Here is a 26,626-nt window from a genome sequence, read left to right on the forward strand (position 1 = left end):
CCAAGCTCAGCCCAGCATCGCCCCATGATGTCCTCCTGCCATTGAGAACAGCCGCCCTGAAAAGCCGAGGTGTTTATTAGTTTATATTAGTGTAAAGAGTGGGCACACACGTCCGCTGCAAACCCCAGGACATGCTATAATGTTCCCTTTCTTCCACTATGAATTTGGCTTTGCAGCTGATAGATAAGACAGTTGGAGTCAACACAATGTGCGTTGCCTCTAATCAGTTGACATGCTAGATCCCTGACAGAAAAACACTTTGTTCCCAGTGGTAATTGTTAGTTCCCTGCCAGTCTTTGAGATCACACTGCTTTCAGTTTGATAAGCAATTGAAATATGGACTTCTTTAAGAAAAAAACAAAACAGAACATAACAGTGAGTGAATCTGATGCAAGACCTACCCAAGCTCTTATGAATTCCTTGGGAAAAGCTCGTGGATGTCTAACAGGGAGAATTCGATAAGTCCAGCTGGCTCTTAGGCTGAACACGAGGAAGGAATTGTTGTCCCTGAGGGTGGTGAGAGCCTGGCCCAGGTTGGCCAGAGAGGTGGTGGATGAACCATCCCTGGAGACATCCCAGGCCAGGCTGGACGGGGCTCTGAGCAACCTGAGCTGGTGAAGATGTCCCTGCTCATGGCAGGGGGGAACTGGGGGAGCTTTGAAGGTCCCAAACCAAACTGTTCCGTGATTTCTAAATTGGTGCATTCTGGTGGTATCTCCTCCAGGCTTCGATGTCTAATGGAACCAGCTTATCTGCTAGGGATGGCCATTGTCAGTGTCTCACTGCTCACCCCCCATCCCCTTTTGATACCTGGATCCCGTAAAGTCACAAGTTCACCCGTGGATGTCAACCGAAAGGTAGAGACACTCTGCACCTTCAAGAATAAAGAAACATAGTACAAAGGTCCACCACGGACATAGTGCCAACTCGCTTGCCAGTCATAAATGAGCATAAGGTATAGAAAGACCAGTATGCACCAGCCCAGGCCAGGCTGGGCTTTGACAGTTGGTTCAACCAGCCACCATGGCCATGCCTAAGAGCCTGGAGATCTTGCTATCAGTCACCTTGAGGCAGGGCTGGCACAAATTCCTTCCCCTGGTCCAGAAGCAATGACAGGGACCAGGCTGGCACAGGGGTTTGGCAACAGGACGCAGAGTTTTGGCAGCTCCGCAGCTTTGTGGCCCGGCTGTCGATGAGCACTTGTTACTACCTGACAGTTGCTGGGCATTCTGTGGATAATGAACGCATGGCCAGCATCCAGGTCTCAGGAGATAATGAAAATTGATAATACAAAACGAGCTCTTCAGCAACATCCTTGGAAGCCCTTTGCACCACGCTCTGGGCAGGAGAAGGATTTGTCCCAAAGGAAAGTGGTTTTGTGCATGAGCATGGGCTTGGAGGATGACAAAGGGGTGTCCTCAGCCCTTTGGCCAGCTGCAGCATCCTCTGTGGTAAATCTGCGCTCACCTCCGCTCCCCACGGCTGGTTTAATGCCCTCCCAAGGTTTGGGACTCCACCAGTTCTCCCAGAACAACACTTTACAGTCCAGCTGTGATTCTCCCCCACCGTGGCCACCACGTTGGTGATGGTCACCCAGCAGCACCCAGCCAGGAGCTCGCAGAGCTGCAAACACCCCCATCGCATCCATTCCTCCAGACTACAACACCAGCAGGGTTTGGAGCTCCAGGAAACCCACCTTCTCTCTTTATGGGGGCGAAGCAGCGTCACTGTGACCTGGTTCTATTTAAACTCCTGGTCGCTAATAAATGAGACACCAAGACATAACCACAATCCACAATATCAGAGCTGGCCCCACCATCATGGAGCAGGTTGAGCATGGCTGGGACATCACACCCATGCGGCCAGGAGGTGTGTGAGGATGTGACAGAACTGGTGAAAGGGGGATGAGGGGTGCGGAGCAGCCCCCGGGATGGGCTCGTCCTGGTGCCAGCCCCTCGTCCCGCACCGAGGGCTCCCGCTTGGGGAGAAACGACACAGCCCGGCCATTTCCACAAGACCAGCTTTAATATCAGTCATGAGAACGAGGAGAAAGCACAGAATCCATTAACGGGAAAAAAAAAAAAAAGATTAAAAAAAGAAAATAAAATTAAAAATTAATAAAGAAAATAAAGAAACCCACCACCCCGTGCCCACCCGCCGCAGACGGACTATCCAGGCACGGCAGATGGAGAACAACACAGCAGCCAGGGGGCCGATCCACCGAGAGCCCCCGGTCCAGCCCTGCTCCAGGGATGCTCACCTTGGGGTGACTGGTAGCGCTGAGGAGCCCCGGCCTCGGGGGACCCGGCTTAGCTTAAGATTCATCACAGACTGACACGAAGGACAAGAATGTAAGAAGAATCCAAGAGCTGCGACTTTTTGTTTCTTTATTCTAATTCAGCCTACGACGTTAGTAATGGTGATTTCAGGGGATGGCTGGGCCCGCGAGTTCCTTCTTGTAGTGAAAATCAGAGACTGTAAAGAGGAACAGAGCTTATAAAGACAGATAGGAATATATTGCCATAAAAAGAACTGGCATGCAAGTGCTTTGTACATTTGGCAGTATGTGAAAGGACGGGGCTTCGGTTTGGTTTGTGGTGGTGGTGGTTTCTTTGTTTTGTACAGTTCAAAAATGAGCTGCTGCCTTCACATCTTGAAGACAACCCCCCCACAGGAAAGGACAACACAAGTCAAGTCCAAGGCGCCTCTCGTTTGGGTTTGGCAGAGTATATATATAATATATATATATTTATTTTTTTTTTATGCATAGCGATTTTCTTCCTTTTTTTTTTTGTTTATATATTTTTTATATATATATATTTTTCCCCCGTTGCAAACCTGAGCTCGGTCCCTGCTTTCCTGTGCAGTTTTCCTTCCTTAGGTGTTGGCACTGTGGAGCGGTCGGACGGTGTCAGCAGGCGATCTCCTCCAGCGTTCCCAGGGTGGCCTGCAGCGGCACGTTCACAGTGTGGCTGATGGTTTCCGAATGATTTGGCATGGGGTCGCAAGTGCTCTGCGGACAGAGAGGGGGCCACAGGGTCACCCCGGGGCCGCTGGATGCTCCCCGTCCCTTCCCAGCTGGGATCTCCTTTCTTTGCTCAAGCATCAATCCTTTGGAAATAAGTTGGGGCTGAATTCTACTATTCCATGATTTTATGATTCCATAATTATATCATTCTATGATTCCATGATTCTACGATTCCATGATTCTACAATTCTATGATTCCACAATTATATGATTCCATAATTCTGTGATTCTATGACTCCATAATTCTGATTCCATGATTCTACGATTCCATGATTCTATGATTCCACGCTTCTACAATTCTATGACTCTACAATACTATGATTACCTAATTCTGTGATTCTATGACTCCATAATTCTATGATTCCATAATTCTACAATTCCACAATTCTATGAACCCATGATTCTGATTCCACAATTCTGTAATTCCACAATTATATGATCCCACGATTCTACAAGTCTATGATTCTACAAGTCTATGAGTCTACAATTCTATGATTCCATAATTCCATAATTCTACGATTCCATAATTCTGTTATTCCCTAATTCTACAATTCTATGACTCCATGATTCTACAAGTCTATGATTCCATAATTCTACAATACTATGATTCCATTATTCCATAATTCTATGATTCCATAATGCTACAATTCCATCATTTCATGATTCTATGATTCCGTAATGCTATGACTCCATAATTCTACAATTCCATTATTCTATGATTCCGCAATTCTACAATTCGTATTGGAGTGACTTCACCTGCCTATGCACCCAACCGCAGGGAAATCTCCTCTTCTCTCAATGGGTCTCCTTACCACATTTTCATCATGGCTCCCTTCTTCTTCCTCCTTTCCGAGTAGGTCTAATAATTTCTCCTTGATCAGCTGCAAAAGAGGGAGGTTGGGTTAAAATGGGCAAGAACTTGCCTAAGTTCTCACCCTCGTGGGCATCCATGAGGTGTTGGGTTTGGAGGACACCATCCAATGGATATGGATGGAGAAGGCGACAATCTTTCCAAGAAAACCAGCCCATGTGCCAAAACGAAACTCTTCACATGGAAAAAACCCAAGCCCTTGATTTTTAAAATATAATTGGGGGTTTATACAAAAATATCAGCTATGTGCCCGCTGTTTCTCTTCACAGTCACATCTTTTCCCGGCAGACCATGCTGATAAAGAACATATTTTCAAGGGAAATCCCAGATTGGTTGGAAAATGAGTGTTTTTCTGAAAACCTTCCACTGGGAGAAAAGGAAAAAGAAGAAGAAAGGTAAAAATGTGAAAAATTGGGTCAGTTGCTACAGAAGGGAGGGGGATGCTGGATGATACGTAGAGACACGTGGTGGGGATCTGGGACCCCGATGAGCCCAGGAGCACAAACCTGCCCCTCGGCAGGACCAAGAGGAGGATTACACTGAGAGAACGATGCTAAAACCCCATCTCTAGGGTCAATATTTAATCTGATTTTGGCTAACCCACCAGAAAAGAATAGTTATATCCATTTGCTGGCCATCTCAAAGAGTTTACAAATGCTTTGGTTGGAAACATGGTGAGTTTTAGGTGCGTTGAACCCCACCTTGATGAAAACCTGAGTGGATTAGATCAACCATGTACATTAGGCATCGTTTAAGGCATTTTATTCCTTTTATCCCTGTCTGGTGTGCGTTAAATATCTGTCATGGGTGACCGTGAAGATGTCCCGTATTGAGCAGAGTAGGCTGAACCTGCTGGTGATAAGGAGATAAGGATGATCTCTAAGCCATATTTACCCCCAAAGTAGAAAAAAATTAAAACAAACAAAAAAAACCATCAAGAAGAAACTATTTGCCAAGTTCTATAAGCAGATGTCAAACAAAGGACTAAAACAGAGAAGACAAATCCAAACTTTGCAAGGTTTCTTATTAGGAAAGAACCCCAAGAAAGCCAGGAATAGGTGATTTTAATGAAATATTGTGTGCGTTCAGCCTGAGGTATAAACTGAGGCGCAGGTTTTGTTTGCACTCCAAAGCCGTTATGAGCTCTATGCTCGTAATTTTCAATATATTTTATTGCAGAATAATGCCACCGAGTGCTAAGAGCTGCCCAGAAGGGATGGGGAGTGACTGTCTTCAAATGTAAAGCTAGCATCCCAACTTTAATAACATTAGAGGAGGTTTCAGGTTGGCCCGGCGAGCTCGGAGCAGAGACCGTGGATGTGTGACGTTCCTGTGCACCCACCTGGCTTGGCACAAATTAATGTCACAACCATGAACGACCCCTGACCACAATATCCCATGGGATTAAAAATCCTCGGTCCCATCACGACACTATAAGGACTGAGACAGGGACATAAGAGCGCTGGACTCTGCAGGTGGAAAATGTTGCATAATTGGGCGCAGGGGCCCAAAACCATTGTATTAAAATCGCCAGGCAACGAGTAGATGAGCTGAATTAGTGGGAGGCACCTCCCCAGGGACAAGGGCGAAGGATCTTGGGCTGGGATGTGTTAAATTTGCTGGGAATTCCCTGTCTCCAAAGGTGTTTGCATCCTCCTTGAAACTATCCCAAGCCATAAACTTGTTCTTCCCTGCCCTAAAACAGGACACACGCTTGTGTGTTTGTGTCCCTGGGGTCATCTGGGTGTAAACCAGGTGCTCCAGCTCCAGCCCCTGCCTCGGTTTCCCCTTTTATAAAGAAAAATGATGAGCCTGACCCCAAACATAAAGCCTTCTGCAGTGTGGCGATGGAGACTGGGAAGGAAAATCAGCGACTGGCGGGGAGGATGCTCCAGGGATGGTTATTTTAGACTACGGTCCCTTTAGGTGGAAAAACAGGGTGCAAAAATTCCAAGCAGCAGGAGGGAGCAGAGAGCAGCTGGAATCTGCCGTGGAGGATGCTGGAGGAACTTGCTTAGGCAAAAAGAGATTAGAAGTATATAAGAGTTGTAACTGTGCTGCTGGAGGGCAGGAGGAGGGAGGTGCCAGGCAGTGATGTCCCCTCCAGATTGCTTCTTGCAATAATTCTCATTAAAGAGGGACTCGCTTTTTTCCAGCGCAGCTGCTCTCGGCCACCGCGGAGCCATGGGACCACGCTGGAGCTCATCTTGGTGCTTCCTAGAAATCTCCTTTGCTCCAGGGCTGCTGGCAGAGCTGCAGCGAGTAGATAACAGAGACTGGGGTTTTTCCACCCACCAGCAGCAGTACGAGGTCTGGCCTCCTGTCTGGGCTGTGACTCAGGCATTAATTAAAGGTGTTTTGATGAGGAGGTGATACTGGGAGAAGCCCGAGTGGGATGGGGACAGGAGGGTGCAGCAGCAGGTCCCCAGCCAGCACCCCAAGCTTCAGGGTGGGAAGCAGCACAGCCACGTGAAGGTGGTGCTTAATTAGCCCAAGCGAGAAGCAAACCTCGTTAGCAGAGGCAGGGTGCCAAGCGAGCCTGGCTATGCCATGCCATGGCTGCATGCCAGCCCCCTCCACATGGAGAGCCCCTACATAGCTGTGACCGACTATATAGCACTATTGGAGAGCATTAATTAGATAGTACTGCTGATTAAAATTAATAATCTATGTGGACACATTGGAGGGTCTTGGTCTGTGACCACCCCACATCCTGCCAGAGGGTGAAGGGTGAAGGGTCTTACCTCGTATATATAATCAAAGAGCTCTAGTATAGTGAGGATGCTAGCACCGATAAATAGCCCCATCTGGCCTCCAATGTCACCTAGGAGAGAAAACAACACGTGGATGGATTTTACCCTGGGGGTGAATGATCTTACAGGCACCCGTGTGACCACGGTGCAGCTGCCGTCCCTAAAAAGTGGGGAATTTCAAGGAATGACCCCTAGAAACATCAACATGCCATGAAAAGCATCTCAGAAAGGACGTTGCTGGCTACCAAAGCATTTGTCATAGAATCATTGAATAGTTTGGATTGGAAGGGACCTTTAAAACTCATCTAGTCTACCCCTCCCTGTAATGAGCATCTTCAACCAGATCAGGTTGCTGAGACCCCCATCCAGCAACCTCTCCTGCTAACAAGGCCATCAGCTGGGAGCCTAATGAGGATGCGATACCGCCCGCGGGCATCCGAGGAAGCCATCTGTTAGAGTCAGACAGCAGGCTTCATCCTGGGAATACCCGAGCCCCATTCCCAAACTGAGCTGGGGAAGGAGAAAAATACTGGAGAAGAATTGGGTAACGACCCCTGGAGCCAAGAAAAAATCCCAACCTCTCAAAGAGGGGAAAGGGAGATGGCCTGATTATTTTAGGGGAGCATCTCGAGGCTGTCTCAGGGTCCTGGCTGGAAAGCAGGATGGATTTGGAGCGTGTAAGAGGTGATGGGTAGATGGTTTTAAGATCTGTCCCCCTCCACACACCGCCCTGCCAGCAAGGGGAGCACCACAGAGAGAATCCATCACCCGCTCAGCCCCACAACTCCAAATAATAGGGCCCTGGTAGCAAGTGGAGATGGAGCAGCTCATGTTAACCTTTCATACGTGACACACAGACAAGCTGTGGTCCCTGGGACGTTCTTGTGATGACTTGGTGGTGGAAGGAAAACAAGACATGGCCTGATGGCCAAGAAAGTGGTTGGACCTTGTTGGGGTTTTCAAGGCAATGCACATGAGCTGTGCACCCACTCGTAGCGTCTGTCCATCCCACAAACACACAAGGACTCCAGCACCGGCTCACACAGACTCCAAATTGCACCCCTGACCCTTCCTTACCAAGTAAGGCTGCCACTTCATAGGCTTTCTTCTGCTCAATTGTCTCGTAGTTGAGTGCTTCAAAAAATATGTCCAGCACAAGAATATTCTCTCTGTAGAAAGAGGACAACAGCATCAGGACATCAGCCACCAGTGGCATCGTGTTTTTGGGACAAGAAAACAAAAAAAGAAGGGGACTTGGGGGTTTTATTCCCCTCTCTGTCCTGACTGTACTCTTGCTGGACAACCCATGGACACTTGGACCTCCTGGAGACCAAGACCATACGGCACCACCAGGACCAGCCTTAGCAGGAGGTAGAAAATGTCTCCCCAAGATCTCTCAGGATCTGAGTTCTGGATCTCACTTTGATGGCAATAGCAAGAGTCCAAAGTCCATTTAATATGGACTAACTCTTGCTGCCTCCACAAAGCAATAATGTGTTCTGGGCTGGGAGAGGTTCCCAGCAGCAGCTGCCTGAGGTTCACAGCCCACACTTAGGTAGAGAGCAGCCATAACTCAGACAGAACCACCAAAATTGGGTTTCCCTGTCAAAATAAAGGACTTTTTTCACTTTTTTTGGTGAGTATGGAGTATGCTTATGAAGACAAGGCCAGGGAAGAACAGAGAGTGTATGGAAACATATCTAGTGAGAAGAAAGCAACCTACACCTCATCTCTTCAAGGGTTTCACCCTAACCCTCCCTAGAGGACATACCTCTGGTGACAGAGGCATTGGCAAGGTCTGGTCTTAGCACAGACTGGGTTGAAAAACCAGTGGGGCTTTACAGACACTTCCCCCCATGAAGCAAAGGAGATTTTTTTTCTCCAACACTCACGAGATATATTTTTCTGACTTGTTGAACTTCTTCTCCAGGTACTTGGCCGAGGTCTTGCTGGGGATCTTGACCATGGAGAGCTCTTTGTTGTATCTGGTCAGGTTACAGGGTGTCCTGCAGATGCAGTAATTGCTGTCCTTTTCGGCAAGCAAACCTGGAGGAGGTCACAAGAATTAGATCTCATGGAGGAACATATGGTGATTGAAATCAAGACCTAGGATGGTTCCCTCCATCCCAAACCCACACCCAGAAGTGCTCTCCTCCTACATATCCCAGGGTGCCCATTATCCTGAGGGTTTCTGCACTGGTGGAGCCCCGTGTAGAACCAGAAGAAACTTAATCCCAAGGTGCACCCAGCCCTTCCCAACAAGTTGAGTCTCATCACAACCCATCACCAGGTTGCAGGTTCTCTACATCACCCCAGTCCTCCCAGTGGGGAGGACACAGGCTGCTGGAAGTCCCCTCCCGCTCGGGACACCCGTGGTACCCAGGGTATCTCTCGGTACTCACCGAGCGCAGGCTCCGCACATTCCTTATACTGCTCCGGGGTACAGAAGGGAGCGTCCCCTGCATGGAAAGGACAAATCCATCAATGGGCACCAGCCACCACTGCTGCACGGGACCTGGGACCGCTGGGCTCTCCGTGGGGATCGCAAGGACCTTGTTTTAGCAAAGTGAACCCAGGCTGGGGATGGGCAGCAGGGGAATTGCAGAGGAATGGCCTTTTTTTGCAAACTGAGGAGGGGACTGCTGGAAATACCAGCCAGTGGTGTTAACTTGGTCTAAATAAGACCAATGTCCCTCTGGCCCCTATTTCAGGGCATTTTGCAAAGGCTATTAGCATCCTTCTTTCCTTAGGGAAAGGTATGCCCAGCTCCTTTAATCCCTGGTCCCTTTCCAGCTTGTTAACCCATGCCAAGTGGAGGGAGGGGGCCCCTGCCCGTCCATGGTACACTGACCTGGCATGTGAACCATTTTGCAGTTGCAGTTTTCCACAATATACCGGGTCTCGCAGTCGATCCTGCAAGCCGTGATGCTGTAAACGGGAAAGAAGTCTAAGCCCATATCCGACGAGCGACATTCACCCCACGGCGGAGGCAGGTACGTCAGCTGCAAGAGAGGGAGGAGCGGGGTGTCAGGGGACGCTGGGGACAGGCAGAGGAGCGGGGCGCAGCATCTCCTTCCTCTTGCACAGAGGAGCCTCACAGTGTAATTTTAGTGATGTCTTTAAGAAGGTGACCAAGCGGTGCCATTGCAAGGGAAGGCTACAGTATGACTTCGGCCAAGTGAGAGCCTTTAGCAAGAGAATCACAGATGGTTTGGGTTGAAGGGACCTTAAAGCTCCCCCGGTGCCACCCCTGCCATGAGCAGGGACATCTTCACCAGCTCAGGTTGCTCAGAGCCCCGTCCAGCCTGGCCTGGGATGTCTCCAGGGATGGTTCATCCACCACCTCTCTGGGAACCTGGGCCAGGCTCTCACCACCCTCAGGGCCAACAATTCCTTCCTCATGTCCAGCTTGAATCTCCCTCCTTTACTTTCAAACCATCACCCCTTGTCCTGTCGCAACAGGCTCTGCTCAAATTCTGTCCTCATCTTTCTTCTCGGCCCCTTTTAAATCCAGAAAGGCCGCACTAAGGTGTCGCCGGAGCTTCTCTTCTCCAGCTGAACACCCCAACTCCCAGCGTGTCCTCCTGATCTTCTGCTCCAGAGCTGCTCTGCTGTACCCCCACCCCAGCATCTCCAGGAGCGGAGCTGCAGCAGGACAGTGCATTGGGGACGTGTGGCACCAAACACTCTCCAGGAGCAGCTCTGGGCTCTTTCTTGCATCGCTGGGAAACTCCTGCCCATGCAGGGACTGAAGGGGAGGCTCCGACCTGCAAATCATCTCTGACTTTGGTGACAGCAAACATGGGGTCATTGTGTCAACATCTTCCATCTCCAGCTTACTCTGACCTCCAAACTGTGCCACTCATGGGAACAACACAGACAGCGCGGGTGACACCGAGGAGCAGGATGGGGTGGCGGTGACATCCTGGCAATGGTTGTGACTGCTCTGGTGTGAGCCAAGCTGCCACATTTGCACCGTTCCCTTCTTCAGGCACTTTTCTTGATGAAAAATGCAGATCACAACCCTCAGAGAGAGCGAGGGAAGCGGGAAGCACATGGAAAACGCCAAGAACCGTTCAGCAACTGGAGATTGCTGCAGAAGGTGAAAAATGCCAAGGGCAGGGTGTACCAGAGCCATCAGGAGCCTCCAAACCTTCCTGCTCCCCATGGATGGAGGCTCAGCAATGGGACGTGGTGCTGAGCAGCACCTCGCTGCAGACCCCCAGAGAAGGCAGACAGGTCAATCACATCCTTTTCCAAACACCCATGCTCAGGGAGAGCCCTATGGAGCTAAATACACTTTGTCTGCTCTCCTGACACCTCATGATGTTGAGGAACCTGCCTTCTTCTCCCCCGTTTCCACACCACCTCCAGGGAGGTTCGTAAGTCGCCCTGCTCAGCGCTAGCGCAGCGCAAACCCTTCTGCCGTTCCCGCTTTATTTAACGCAAAAGCGGAGATAAGATAAGCAGGATTCCACAATCCACCACGAAAAAGCCTTAATTCAGAACACACTGGAGGAAAAACAGTCACTCTCTGGCCCCCGCGGCCAAATCTACCTCGTTCCTCTCCTGTCTGCAGCTTGGCAGCCTTTCCCGTTTCCCATTTATCTTTGCTAAATGCTCTGCACTCCTCTTTGCTAGAGAGCAGAAAATAGCATCCCCCGACCCCCTCCTTCTCTGTGTTTTAAAGCAGCGGCCAATTTGCTGTGCTTTGCTCCAAACAGAACGTTTTGTGCTGGCAAAGCACGTTGGCTGAACGAAAACATGCCTTGAAAAAATAATGTAGTAAGATTAATCACATCCTAAAATAAATTTGTAAACATATATTGATGGACTATGAGCCTAAAACTTGGCGGTGAGGCTCTACGGGGCTTGTTTTGGGTTTCTGCTGGTGATGTGTGGGGAAGGGAGGAGGAAAGAGATGACACACAAAGTGGAGACACATTGCAGATGCTGTTGGGTAAATAACGACCCCATGAATCCTTCAGGCATAGACCTGGGGTAACTATGACGGAACTAGGGCAGTGTGAGCTGTTTGGAGCCCATGCTCTGCTCTAGGTCTGCCTCATGAGATCTCCTACAAGAGCAGAGCTCCAGCTCTCCAAAGCACCCTCTGGAAACATGGTCACCTTCTGCACAGCTTGCAGAGCTGATAAATCCCCCTGTGGCTTTGATTTACAAACCAGCCAGCTGTTAAAAAAGCCATAACGGGCTCAAATTGTGGCCAGGAAGAGAAAAATGAGATGTTGAGATGAACATGGCTTGTGGTGAGGACAGCCGGGTATGGGCACAGGTGGACTTGGAGGGGCATGAACTCTGCAATCTAAAGACCAAAGATGACCTTTGAAGGTCTTTTCCAAGCCAAACTATTCTATGATTCTGAAGGAGAGTCTGGGGATGGTTGCCAGGCTTCAAATGGGTGATCCTGCCCTCTGGGGCTGCACAAGCTCTCAGCTCAACCAAACCAAAATAATTCCTTCTCTAGGAATGATTTTGCCATGAACAGTTCCCATCCAGGAATCCAGAGGTGCTTTGCTTATTCCAGCCCTTTGCCTGCTGCATCTATAGGCACCGTACTGGTTCTTCTTCCAGATGAGCCACAGGTCCTCCTCCTGATGAGATGGTAGTTCAAGGTCTTCCCCTGCATGACGTCCAGGACAGACCCAAAAAGAGCTCAGGCCCTGCCTGCACAAGGGAGAAGGGGTCTCCATGTGATGGTGAACAGAGTTTTGGCTCTGCTTACCTCCCCAACTCCCTTCCCCTGCTCCTGGGAGCATCGTAGAATCATTTTGGTTGGAAGAGACCTTTAAGATCATTGAATCCAACCGTTAACTCAACCCTGGCACTAAACCAGGTCTCTGAGAACCTCATCATCCCTGGTCTCAAGTGCCAGCCCCCTGGCAGTGATGTCCAGCTCCAGGAGACCTGTGTGGTCTCCTCAGCACCTCTGCAACGGTGCAAAGAAATGGGACACTACACATCACCCACTGGAGCCCAGGCTGAGGGACACGAGCTCCAGCATCCCTAAAACCTGCCGAAATCCGTGCTGATGCTCAAGCTGCTTTGAAAAGCAACAGTGGCGAGCGCAATTCAGCTGCTGGGAGCGACATGCACCGATCTCAGCGGGTCCCATCTGAAGAGCAGATGATACCCATAACTGGTGTGAAGACGCAGCAGGTGATGGAGGGATCCATCCCATCTGCAGGGACCAGCTGAGGCACCCAGCTCCCGACAATCTCAGCATCCTCCAAGGAAGCGGGTTTATCTGAATGGGATGGGTTTGAAAATCTGCAAAACAGCACCTTGGAATGAGAATATCGAGAGTGTCTTTGTGACAATAGCAGAGAGCCATTTGAAGAGGAGCTTTTCTTGTTTGCTTTACACTTGCAATATAATAGAGTACCAGATGCCATCATTTAGTCATCCGCGGTGGAGAAAGGGACCCATATGTTGCACGTTGTATGATAAAGGAGAATAAATAATCACTGTCTCAGATGGTATCAGCTCTCATCCAAGCACAGCTACACGCTAATCTTTTAAGCCCTTTAAATTTTGTTCCGAATGCAGGTGACGGGATCAGAAAATGATGGAGTGGTGATCAGATATTTTAGCTTACATCTTTGCGCGGTCAGCGTTGGATCTGAGTCACGGCACTCGTGAACTGGCACCGCGTCTGCAAGAGGTGCGAGGGCTGAATGATTAATTAAACCCTAATCAGTGCAACTTCATTAACAGCGTTATGGCCCGTTTTGTAGCCAGGGCCACGAGCACCAACTACCCTCATACTGCAAAGCAAAGTCGGGTTGCGTCTCCCGATAAGCGTGGCGTTCCTTGGGGATTTGCTGTCTTGCCATACACACAACCCTGTGTGCACACTCATGCACACAATTCACTTCTTATTTCTTCCTAAAAATGCAGGAATAGGGGCAACACATTTCCCTTGCTGCATGCCAGGATTTTTGCTCTCCTCACTGCCCTCTAAGTTGCTAATACATAAGAGCAGAAAAAGCCTTTTGGTGCATTTAACACCGGTGAAGGTGGTTTTGCTCTGCAGCATAAAGGCTTTCCCTGTTCTGGAGCAAACGTCTGGGACCAGCAGGAGACTCCAGGGAAGCTCCAATTTTGACTTTTTAAAGGAAATCTCTTCTTCTTTCGGGCAAGATTTTAGAGACAAATCTCCTGGGCTGGCAGGTTAGACCCTCCCTCCCTTGAGCAAGTCAATGAACTCCTCTCTCTCCAAGGGGCTCATCAAGGGCTATTACCTGGAGCCTTCAGCGTAATTACAGCTTGAAAGGCTCGGTGCTTAACTCACACTCTGTAATTTGTAATCAGAAGCAAACTCCGGACTCATCAGCAGCCAGATATGGATGCAGGACCTCTCCAGAGGGAGGAGGCGCATCATTAGGGATGGGGCTCTGCAGAGGAAAGGGGAGACATGTTTCCCAGATCCCGCCTCAACATCCAAAGGTAATTTGGTCCCCTTGCCTTTCCCAGGTGGATTTGCTTAGCAGGCACCTAAAGTAGAACATCTCTGATGCAGACAACTCCTGCCCTGATCTTTTATTTCCAATTATCCCTGAAGGCAGCTGCTCTGTTACCACCTGTATTTGGAGCCACAGCAGTGTTGCTCGCAGGTATAATACAAGGCAGGGCAGCCAGGACCGCTGCGCTGTCCCTTCCGAAACACTCCCTGTTCTCCTGCAGCGAGGACACCATCCAGCCCCAGAGCTGGGTGGGATTATCCCCTTCCAATATTGCACCTTGCAGCAAAAGACTCAAACCAAGGGGCCAAACTCCCTGCTCACGGTGGGGGGATTGGACTAGATGAGCTTTGAAGGTCCCTTCCAACCCAAACTATTCTACGATTCTGTAACTCTTCCCCAGCCCACAGCATGTTTTGCATGGAGCAGTATCCTGAGGTTCTTTTCTGTGGCTTTTCCCACGCAGACCAGCCCCATCCATGTTCCCATTGTCCCTCCTGCCTCGTCTGGACACCCTGCAAAGCCCTGGGCTTCACAAAATGCTGAACCCATCCATAAGAGCATCGCTCCTTAAACCCCTCCTTGCCAAAACCGGTCTTTTCTCAGGGCTGCAACCTGAACCGTTTGGCTCCACAGAACTGCCCCAGCAACTCATTTTAGACACTTGACCTTTGAAATTTCCTGCCCACGGTGCTGACGAGGCCGCAGGAGCATTTTGGAGGATTGGGAGGAGCACACCAGGGAGCCGAGCTTGCAAACAGGAGCAATCCCGCAGCCGTGTAAACAACACAAATGGGAGAGATGCTAACTGGGTTTGATTCCTCTCCCCCGCAACCCCTCCTGGGCAGTGTAAGGTCTCCTCTTCTCGAGAAAAATCGCTTTCCTTCTTCCAAATTGTGCTAATTTGGGGCTGCTCAAGGATGCCGAGCTGCTCTGCTCTAACCCGCTCTGCTCCCACCAAAGACGAGCTACTTCTATTTGAAGCTGGAGAGGAAAAAAACCACCATAAAAGCAAAAAGAAAAGCGGGGTAAAGGCAGCAGGGACCGTTTCTGCCCTTGGTTCCTGCAGGAGAGTGGTGTTGAGCTCTCCTGTCGCTCCACCGCCGCTTTCCAAGGGCACAAACCCCTCCCCAGTACCGCACGGCCTCCCGCTTCTGGAAATTCAGCTTCAGCCTCTAATTGAGGCTGACAAACTCGCGTTCTCACGCTTTCGCAATCATTAATACTTAATTAATTAATGAAATGCTTTTTAAATTCTCTCGATCGCGGCTATTAGGGATTACGACAATCAGTTACGAACTGGCAGGCGCCGCGAGGAAAAGGAACAAATCGACTTGTCTCCTTAAAGCAGGATGGATCTCGCTTGCCCGAAATGCAAGGGCAGGACGGGCTGCTCGTGGTAAATGTGGGGGGAAAGGGGGTTGTGGCTGGGGGACCGCTCAGCTCAACCTCCCCCCACCATGGTTCTTCCTCCTGACCACACTCCTGCCCTTTGCCTGCTGCTCTTAGCACCGAGCCTCCCAATAACCACCAACATCTGTCTGCAGCAACAGATGTCTTCTTTAAAATGTATTTGAAGAGGTATCTCTGTTTTTTTCACACTTTTAATTTCATGCAATAAGGACAATGTGCAAATGCAGTGGAGATGTTTCCAGCACGAGGCTGGGGCCGTTTCAGCCCAGTTTGCAGCCGCGGTCTGCGGTGAGTCCGGCTTTGAGGATGCACCAAGCACTGACTTGTGGTAAGAAATAGTGCGGCCTTTCCGGACTTAAAAGAAAGATGGGGACAGACTTCTGAGCAGGGCCTGTTGTGATAGGACAAGGGGTGATGGTTTGAAAGTAAAGGAGGGAGATTCAGGCTGGATATAAGGAAATTGTCCCTGAGGGTGGTGAGAGCCTGGCCCAGGTTGACCAGAGAGGTGGTGGCTGAACCATCCCTGGAGACATCCCAGGCCAGGCTGGACGGGGCTCTGAGCAACCTGAGCTGGTGAAGATGTCCCTGCTCATGGCAGGGGGGGCACTGGGGGAGCTTTAAGGTCCCTTCCACCCAAACCATCTGTGATTCCATGATTCAGCCCTTCTCCTGCCTTCTCCACATGTGGGTCCCCACCTGATGCCACCAAATTTCAGGCAGAGATCATCACAGAGGGATGCAAACCTCTCCCTGAACATCCCTTTTCTCTTCCCAGATGGGGTGTGTGGGCATTTGCTCCAAATGAAATACTATCCAGAAACCTCCGTTCTTTAATGAGACATCGAATAGCATCAATTTAATAGAATCTCAAGACGAGGCAGCTTTAGCACTTGTAAAATGCTTAAAATAAGCTCGGCGTACACACAGCTCGCTGGCACCATCTCCCTGTTAATGATGCTGGAAGTCATCTATTTGCCGCCTCCTTTGCTGTATTCCATACGGCTGTTCCTTCCCATTTGCTGCCTTCAGGCAAGCACTGAAGAAGTTGAGTTTAAGGACAAGAACTTAACCCTTCCAGCACCTGAAGGTTCAAATGAGCAGAGCTTGGGGAATTTAATAGCCCACCAGTCCCCAGGTGCTTGAGGTGAGTGGGCACGGGAAATACAATCTACCTTTGGAACTCCAAGCTCCTCCAGGTCCCCGTTTCCTTGGAAATACCATTGCAAATCAAACAGCAATATCAAAACCTCTTGTGGCTCCCCAAAAAGTCCAGGGCAGCCTCATCCCCCGTTTGCCCCCACGATGGCTGCTCCCCATATTTGTTGCTCTGACCATCTACAATTTGCTTCCAGCTCACTGCTCAATGAGTTGTACCCTTTGCTTCTGTACAAACTCTGCTTTATATTGCAATAAACTCTGCCAAACCCTTACAGAGGTGCTGAATTTGGGGGATGCATGGTGGGATTTGCACCCCCCGAAGCCATCCTGTCCTCAGCAAGCAGCTTTCCATCTTTAAAAATAAATCCTCTTATTCATATAATATGGTGAAGGGTTAGCAGGAGCACCCAGCCCATCACTTCATCGACATCCCTGCTGTTTGCTCTTTTTCTCCTTCCCTTATTAATCTCTCCCCATCCAGACGCACCATTCCTGGCCATGACCCATTTCCATCGCTCGCCTCCAAACCCATTTTCTTTTGCATCCTTTTCCAAACAAGCTGATTCACTCCTAATACTGTTTCCTAAGCAAAACCACTCCGCTGTCCGATAAATCGTTTCCATACACCTCCTGCCTTGAACCGCTCCAGTGTAATGATGTTTTCTATGTGGCCGGCAACCACTGCCTGCTGGTTTTGCTTCTTGTTGAATTAATTCAGCGACTGATGATATACTGGAGGAAATCAACTGGGAGAGTGTGTGGGATCGAGAGAACCAGAGAGAAATCAGAGAGTGAATGTTTTTTCCAGGAGGATGTGTTAGACCGTAGGTAGGAGAAGATGCTCTGAGTGAGGGTTCGGAAACATGGGAAATACTATTTAATTGCTCCTAATTTTCAAATGTCGCTGCCTACACCCTGTTTGGAAATATGGGCTTCAGCGTGATCGCTGCCAGACCCCGAGTCCCGTTTTCCTGCTCTGTAATTACACTTCAGTTGCTGGTAGCTGGTGCTCTCCGTCCCGTGCAAGCGTTATGAGGGGATGAGTCTCCGAGGCACACTAGAGCCCTATTAAACAATACTGCTCCATCTCTGAACCTGTTGCTTAATTGAAGCCTCTTAAATTTTTACTGCCAAGTTGGCAGAAATTGCCATTTTTAGTGCGCTTTTCATCTTCTCTAACGCGCCGTGCCGGCGGCGTAACGGGGAGCTGGGGAAGGAACATTATTGGATCCCATCCCTTATGGGAGAGACTCGGGAGATGCTGCTGGGATGCAGCAACGATGCCTTAAAACCCAGTGGCAAAATCCAGGAGGAATTTGTCTTTCTCCACAGGATCAGCCCTTCGAAATATAATTTCCAGTGTGTCTTCCCATGCCTTGGTGCTGTGGTCTGGTGCAGGAGTATGGGGGGGATGCTGCATCATCCACAGAATCCCAGAATGTCAGGGGTTGGAAGGGCCCTGGAAAGCTCATCCAGTGCAATCCCCCCATGGAGCAGGAACACCCAGATGAGGTTACACAGGAAGGTGTCCAGGCGGGTTGGAATGTCTGCAGAGAAGGAGACTCCACAACCCCCTGGGCAGCCTGGGCCAGGCTCTGACACCCTCACCAGGAACAAGTTGCTTCTCATCTCTAAGTGGAACCTCCTGTGTTCCAGTTTGCACCCATTGCCCCTTGTCCTGTCCCTGGTTGTCACCAGAAGAGCCTGGCTCCATCCTCCTCACACTGCCCCTTTCCATATTGATCCCCAGGAATGAGTCCCCCCTCAGTCTCCTCTTGTCCAGCTCCAGAGCCCCAGCTCCCTCAGCCTTTCCTCACACGGGAGATGCTCCACTCCCTCCAGCATCTTGGTGGCTGCGCTGGACTCTCTCCAGCAGTTCCCTGTCCTGCTGGAACTGAGGGGCCACAACTGGACACAAGATTCCAGGTGTGGTCTCCCCAGGGCAGAGCAGAGGAGCAGGAGAACCTCTCTGACCTACTGACCACCCCCTTCTAACCCACCCCAGGTACCATTGGCTTCCTGGCCACAAGGGCCCAGTGATGGCTCATGGTCACCCTGCTGTCCCCAGGACCCCCAGGTCCCTTTCCCCTACGCTGCTCTCTAACAGGTCATTCCCCAAATTATACTGGAACCTGGGGTTATTTCTGCCCAGATGCAAGACTCTACACTTTCCCTTATTATATTTCATTAAATTTTTCCCTGCCCAAAATCGTGCACAACATAAGGTCCGGAGAGACTTATTATAGCCCCAGGCTCACCCGAAAGAGCCAGGAAAAGGGACACATTGAGGTGGACCCCTCCAAAGGCAGGAGCAGCGGGAGCTGAAGGGCACTGCCTGACTCGGGGTGGTTTTGCCGTCCCTTGCGGGGGTGACAGGACAGCGTGTCCCCAACCAGCTCCCGCCCAGCTCGGGGTTTTGCCCGTTCATGAGAAAACAAACCGTATTCATTAAGACTCAGCAATTGTCATGGAAACCGCTCCCCTGCGAGGCTGGAGCATCTCTTGTCGCAAGGCGCAACAGGGACTGTGTAAAACGGGGTGAAAACCCCAGAAAAATGTCATCCGTGGCCTTGCATGTCCATGGAAACCACTCCATCTCCTTCCCGAGGAAAAACATCATGTTGCACTAACAGCCACTGCTGTGGTGCACGGAAAATCACCCTGAAAGGATGTTTTCCACCCTCCTCCATCAAGATGCTCTTGTTTTAATTGCAACTGGGCCGCCTCCTTTTGGGGAGCTCGGTTCCGGCTCCCCTTAAACTTCATGGGATGGCTTCGGTGTGAGATTTCAGACAGAAAGCATCTCCCTTTAGGCCTGAGTCTGCAGCAAAGAACCGGCTTGGCCTACATAAGCCAACAACCACGTTTGATGGAGGAAACCTCCTGCTGGCACTGCCTTGGCAGGATTGCTTTTGCTGACTCAGCACACACAACCCATAACAAAGTCCCTCTTACGATGCTATTAGTGCAAATCAGCACAACATCGTTACCGCATTAACGACGCAGTTCCCCAACTGGTAAATGCATCTTAAAAGTGTCGCTCTGCAGGAATCAAAGGGCTCAGCCACTGCAGAAAGAGGAGGAAAACTGATTTTGTTCTTTGTTTTTAGACTGACAGCTGATTTTAAAGGGAGATTTACTGAGATCACGCGCCATCGCGGAGCAAGAGTCTGCTTTCAACAAAGGGCTTTTGGTATAAAGATCCAGGATTTATTGCCCCGGAACCAAGACGCAAAGTCCTGGCTTGTGCTAAGCAACCGCATACCTGAAAATGCAGGAAATCAGTAAGTAAAGCCCAGTAAATACTCTGATTTCCAGGCTGAGATGAAGGAACAAAGGGATAGATTTGAGCACGAACAGGTGGAATAGTTACAGAGCCACAAATAAAGCCACGAGCCTCTAAGCCAGCCACAAATAAACCCCCTTCACCCCAAAGCCCGTCTCAAAAATAAAGCTCAGCTCTTACTGCTGTACCAAGGCGAGTCTGCCCAACTCCACACCTATTTTTTGATCACTGGGAAAAGTGCTTCTAAGTAAAACAGAGGCTGCTCTGAGCTGGGAGATGTGAAACCACCTTCTCTTGATCTTTATTTCTCCTCTTCTCCAGCTGGAGGATCGTTCATGGTGTAAACCACACAGATTAGGACCCCAATAACTGGCCGGACTCAGTCCTGTGGGTGATGTTCATGGGTCTTCCCACCTTTTGCTCCAACTGGTTGAAGGAGCAGTATGTGCCATTCCCCACATGTAGAGATTTAGTAGGAAAGAAAGAAATGAAGCTAAATCAGGGGTCTGAATAAAAGAAGTGCATTCAGGGCTTGAGAAGGTGGGTGATGCCCGCCTGCTCCCTGCAGGTTAATTAGAGGAGGCGGTAGGATGTGTACGCTGTAATGGTTGTGATTAGGTTCGAAGTGACTTTATGAAGAGGAAGGATTGGGGTTGGCTGCTCTGGGTCTCCTGGGTCGCAGGGTAATTCTACACCAGTTACAGAACCTGAGCAGAAACGTGTCGGTCCCTCTCCCAGCACCAAAACTCTGCACAAGAGGAGACACACGCCAGCTAAGAGTCCCCCAAATCTGATCTTCTTGTCGTCTTTTACATCTTCCCTGCTTGGAAGGAGGGATTTGGGAAGGGATGGGGTTTTTCCTCCTTTCTCTGGCTGTCTTCCTGATAGGAAATCTGATTTTTGCATAGAAATAATGCAATAGTTAATGTTGGCAATGGGATGAGGAAGATTTACAGCATCTGTCTGAAAAATCTCCAGCGTTTATGCTATTTCTATCTTAAAACAAAGTCCTTGAGACCCTCGCTGCAGGCTCCGGCTCCCACCACACTCCCAAATCTTGGTGAAGCCGGGATGTTGAAATAAGACGAATCTTTCCAATTCCCACTCGTGCCACCGAGCCGGTTCCATTTGAGGAGGCGTTGCCAAAATCTTTCACCCATCACGATACGCTGCCCGTAGAATGTGTGTGTATGTGTAATAGTGCAGGTGAATGTAATTCACCTCCCTCTGGAAGGTGGAAAGACCAAATAGCCTTTTAATATCCACAATAAGAATTCATGATGGTTGAAGATGGAGAAAATGATACTGAATTCAGCTGGAAACCGCAGCGGGGACTTGGGAGCCGGAGGGGAACGGCTTTGTTTGGTGTTTAACCGGGGCACTTGGGTTAATGCAGCCCGAGATCCTCAATTAACAACTTTCCCTCCTGATTAGAATCACAGAATCACAGAATAGTTTGGGTTGAGAGGAGCAGTAATTACTGCCAACAGTAATTAATCAGTTTTCCATCCTTCCAGAGTCTTTATCCCACAGCACGCCCCCTGTAAGCGACGTCGAGTGTCCCCTAGGGTGGCAGAAAGTGGCTGCGGAGCAAGGTGAAGACATTGGGGACACATGGAATGGCTTGTGTCAAGGGAACAGGCCTAAGAAACACCCACAATGGGTTTCCAAGCCCCTTTCTGCTTTGCACTTCAGCAGCTGCCACCTCAGCCCCCCAAGATCCCTTTGCCTCCGCCGTTACTAAGGTGTTACGCCCCAAAACAAGAGTGTAATAATAATTAAGCTGCTCATTTTCTCCAGCCCACCGGAGACACGAATCGACAATAGCGAAACGTTTCTCTGCTTTAATTGAGAAGTTTCCACCTGGCGCTCGCCCACCGGGAACCTGCACCGTTTGTTATCTCCTGGATGATGACACGCCAGTGCGCCATAATGATGGAGAGAGGATCTGCAGTGGCTTTGGGTGTATTTTGGTATCCAGTGACCACGGAGAGATGCCTTAACGATATGTTCGGTGGTGAATGCCTCGCATTGCTCTGAGCTGACGTGTTAACGACTGTGGCTTCGATCTCTGTGGAGGTTTAATCAGAGCGAAGCGTCCAACAGCTCGCATTCGCCTTCCTCAATTTGATTTATGTCTCATTTGAGGGTGGATGCAAGAGCAGGGAGGAAAATGAGAGAGGCAATGAGGCAGGAGGGCTAGGAATGAAAGCACCATGGCCAAGCTGGGGGAATAAACTGTTCTGCTGGCTGGCTTTCCGAACGGCTAACGAGGATTTGGGTCTAATGACGCAACGTCACGTCGCATCCATCCACACCGCGATGATGTGCCACCAGTGGGACTCAGGGAGGGCGATGCATCCCGAGCCACAGGCATCCCTCCACACTTTATCATAAATAACACGACTCTTGCGGTGTTACCTGAAAGGATTCATGCTGATCTACATAATGAAACACTCTCCTCTTGTCTCTTTTTATATCCTCAGAGTGTGAAAGCCTTTTGGCAAAAAGCATCGTTTCTCGGAGGGTTGGAAGGTTCCCAACACACTGAGCGACTGCCGCAGCCCAACGATAAACATGGAAGAGCAAGGCAGGGAAATTACTAGGGATGGATGTGGCCAAAATTACAAGGATTGTGGGCACCATATGGGAAACAACGCTGGAAGAGCCACCCTCATTCCAACCAATTTGAAGCAAGGCATAAAACCAGCTGTTAGTCAAGAAGATGCCTCTCAAGGGGCATTGGCACATAGAAGCAACGTGTCGTCTGGACCCGCTGGAGTGATCTTGGTGTGTAAATGAAATTTTGGACTTACCCTTTGCTCTTGGGTGGCCACAAAGGTCTGGAATCCAGGAGCCACCCCAAAGCCCAGCTCCTGGACGAAAGGCGGCTCGGACTGGCTGTGGATCTGGACTTTAACTCCGGCCTCGAACGTTGTCTCCTCTGGAAGAAGAAGGGGGCAGGTTAGTGGGCTGTGGGGGTGGGATGGTGTCCACCAGTGTGGGGATGCTTGTCCCTCCATGGAAAGTTGTATCTGGTCAAAAGCAGGAGATAAGCAGTTGGATCTGGGCATCAAGGAAGGAAAGCCAGTGCAGTGTTTACACCAGGGACCCAGCCCAAATCACCATGGGGACCAAGAGCATCTCCATGCTCCTGGTCCTCACGCTGCTGCCCACCCCAAGGGCTCGTCCTCCCTCTAACGCAGAGATGCACGATTTCTCCAGCACAGCCTATACTATCAAGTTACAAAAAACAGGTGACATCTACTTTTTAGCTGATATTTACAGAAATTTAAAAGCATTCCCATATTATTAGAACAGTTATCCCCCCAGGCCGTGCACACTTCTGCGAAATTCGGGGAGGTTGCGGTGAGTTCTCTGCCAGGGCTCAGCTCAACCAGCTGGAGTTGGGCTTTTACCCGGTCAGACGTATTGATCCGCAAGGCTCACAACGGAACACGTGCTCCCATCGATCGATGTGCTAATCCGCCTGCCCTGTGAATTGGCTCCGCAACACCCGACGCCAGATAATGATTTGTTTTTGCCTCCTTGCAACAAAAGTGCGTTTGGGATCTAAATAAAGTCACATTTAGGGCAGGCAGTGTCACTGCTGCATGGGGCAGCACGTGGAGGGTGCGGAGCTTGAGCATCTCCTCTGAATCCCATCTTGGTGGGATCCTGGTACAGAATTTGTGAGTTTATTTTGGCTTCTCCCTTCATTGAAGCCTCTCAGGGTGACATTGGCACTGACCATCCTTTGCTCTTGGCCTTCTGCTCAAGACCCACGGACCATGACCCAAATCACTTCCCACCACCTGCCCATGCTGGGGGCTATTGGAAGCAACACAACCCTAATACTGGGATCCACTGTGGTCTCAAGTTGCTCCAGGGGAGTCTGAGGTTGGATCTGGGGAACAATTTCTTCCCCAAAGGGCTGTGGGGCATTGGAACAGGCTGCCCAGGGCAGTGCTGGAGTCACCGTCCCTGGAGGGTTGGACAGACGGACATGAGGTTCTCAGGACATGGGGCAATGCCAGGGGTGGGTTATGGTTGGACTCCATGATCTTGAGGGGCTTTTCCAACCAAAATGATGCTGTGATTCTAAAAAGCTGTGTTTGGCTTGCTCAGCCACAACTGGGCTCCTCTCCCCCAGGAGATGTCAGATGGATGTTGACACGTCCAAACTCTCTCACCCTCTGCTCAACCCCTGCATCTGCCCACCCACGGGGTCCCATTTGAGGTTCTCCCCCCTTCCAGCACCTCCCCAGTGCTATGGGTCAAACCAGCTGTTCCCAAAACCTCTGGCAACGCTGAGCGTCCCCATCCAACCTCATCACTGCTCAACAGCACCACCACTGACGTGGGTTCCATGGCCAATTCGGCACCTGGCTATCAAATCCATGGGCAAACATGCACCAGAATGGGGTCAAACCCTCTCCTGAGCATCCTCCAATTTCCATCCCGTTACTCCCCAATCCCACCCAGCTCCATCGCTTTCTCTGCCGCTGATCCCCTTCCAACGCTCCAGAGGAGACACCATATGCTTCCTTCGGTAATTACCTGACAAATTGGAGGAGAACACTTCTATTTAGTGTAACTTGTTGGGCAACGGGAGCTGTTTTAGCGAAATATTTTCCATTTGAAATTATTCTTCCCATTTCTGCACCTGCCCCGGGTCTGTTCAGCTCTGACTTAATTCCACGTGTTTCCTACCATTGGATGCTGTGCTCCATCTGCAAATAAACCCTCGTACACCCGTATCGAGCAAATAAGACACAGCCTGCAAGTATCCATAAGGGAATTAAAAGTGACAGGGTTTGTGCTTTTAAATAGAAAATTCTGGGTTGCAGCCATTTTCAGCCATGACAGGGAGGGGAAGGCGTTTTCTAAAATACAGAAGAAAATTTGGGTTGAAACACACCATTATTAATTTTCAGCATCGATAATAACAAGAAGAGCAAAATAAACAGCGTAGTTTTAGAACTATGTCATTGCTTTTCCTGCACGAAACACACGCGAGAGTGAAGCCCTAAACGTGAAAATAGCTTTGAAAAATGGTCTACAAAATAGAGAGAAAACTGAAAAGCCCAGCTGCAAACCCCTTTGATGGAATATGCACGGACCAGTCCTCATTAGCTGCATCTTTAATACTTCCAAGCTACGTGCTGGAGCTGTGAAACATTAAGGTGGGTTAAATATGTCAGGAAAAGGAAGGTCTCATAGGACACAGAAGCATAAAATCATCTGGTTTTGGGCGCATTTAGCTTACTAAGATTAATGTAAATGACCTGGGATTTGGTTCATACCTTATGGTTTTTAAACTAACTCTGTGATGTTGCCCAAGCACAGAACTTCGTTCCATCTCCAATCCCACTTTTCAGAGGACGGCGCCTGTAAATTCATTTCTTAGTGCATCCCAAGTTGGGAACAGAGCAAAATCTTCTCAATGGTTTCATTTTTCACTACATTAATCAACTTTACTGTACACAGGACAGTGTTTCCAAACAAATCCTGAGCTGCTCTTTTCACTGAAGGATTAGAGTAGCGTTAATTAAATTGGGGATTAATTCATGTGCTTCGAGTTGGCTGCAGAGTATTATATGCTGTGGGTTGCACAGCTTTCTATTTCTGGCGTTGGTTTTCCGTGACTTTGTTGGGGTTTTCTGCTCAGAGCATCACTCAAAAATCTTAATAAAGCTCAAGCCGACTGTGCGCTCGGGTGCGAGCAACAAAGATCATCCCTGTGAATAAGCAAGAAGCTGCAATTAAAAGAAGAAATGCTGCCAAAGGCATGGAGCTCCCCTTCTTCCCATGCCTTATTATGTCCAAACTCATCCACTTCTCTCTGGCAATTAACATCTGAAGCAATGCTTGGCACTAATTTATTGGGAATTGAAGACCCAGCGCGAGTCTCGGGTTTTTTCTGGCTGGAGCCGTCACTTGTCACCTCTGCCGGCAGCTCCGTGAAACACTCTGGTTTGGGGAAACCCAAAGCAGATCCCACGTGGCTCAATGTGACCAAAGGAGATGACATTTTCTCACCTGGTTCACATTGTGAATGTATCAGAAGGTGGCCTGAAGGTTTATTTTGGGTAATAAGCCTCCTGTGCTGTGCAGAAGCAGCAAGCTGGGAGGTTTGGTTTCTCCCCAGACACTTGTCCTTTGCCTCAGTTTCCCCATCTGTAAAATAGGAGCAATGTTGCTGCTTAACTCTTAGGGCTGGAAAAGTCAGCTGGGCGTCTTCCACGCTCTGCAAAGCACAACTCAACATCGCAGCGCGTCACTGGGGCGCAGGACGATCCTATGGGGACAGTAACCTTGCGGGGTACGGGAAGCACCAAGGGCAAAATCTGGGAGGATGCACAGATGCTCATTCTGTCTGTTGAGTCCATGGTTTCTTGTCTTCCTCGTGGAGGAAGGCTCCCCAGGAGCAGCAAGGTGCTGCAGCAGCACAGAGATGCCCGGAAGATGCTGCGAGACATCGTATCGCCATGGAAACGACGCGCATCAAAGCGCTCCCACACCTTGTCCCCCGGGAGCGTTGGTGTCCCTGGTGCCGAGCACCCGAGCTGCTGTGGGTGTGTGACACTGCATGGCCGTGTCCCCATCCTCACCAACCCAGTGACCTCCCGCACC

At 49.7% G+C, this 26,626-nt stretch overlaps 1 protein-coding gene across 6 annotated transcripts in view; it reads right to left on the minus strand.

Moving 5' to 3' along the window:
- Positions 1–2,002: 2,002 nt before the first annotated feature.
- The window catches only part of LOC102089830 (acid-sensing ion channel 2), a 399,255-nt gene continuing 374,631 nt past the window's right edge, over positions 2,003–26,626 (minus strand). For 2 of the 6 annotated variants that reach the window (XR_002421016.2, XR_010467788.1), the window contains exons 3-11: positions 22,807–22,934; positions 9,504–9,654; positions 9,055–9,111; positions 8,545–8,698; positions 7,730–7,821; positions 6,644–6,723; positions 3,841–3,909; positions 2,839–3,013; positions 2,003–2,475 (exon numbers count right to left, since the gene is read on the minus strand). Coding sequence is in view for 4 of the 6 variants with exons in the window: in XM_065039777.1 (XP_064895849.1) it covers positions 2,796–3,013; positions 3,789–3,909; positions 6,644–6,723; positions 7,730–7,821; positions 8,545–8,698; positions 9,055–9,111; positions 9,504–9,654; positions 22,807–22,934 (1,001 nt within the window). In the remaining 2 variants the exon portion in view is untranslated. Of the gene's footprint in view, positions 2,476–2,708; positions 3,014–3,788; positions 3,910–6,643; positions 6,724–7,729; positions 7,822–8,544; positions 8,699–9,054; positions 9,112–9,503; positions 9,655–22,806; positions 22,935–26,626 lie in introns of those variants that run through there. The other 4 variants (XM_065039777.1, XM_065039778.1, XM_065039779.1 and 1 more) reach the window with 3 other exon arrangements.

This window comes from Columba livia, chromosome 23, assembly GCF_036013475.1.
Source record: "Columba livia isolate bColLiv1 breed racing homer chromosome 23, bColLiv1.pat.W.v2, whole genome shotgun sequence".
Taxonomy (NCBI): Eukaryota; Metazoa; Chordata; class Aves; order Columbiformes; family Columbidae; genus Columba; species Columba livia.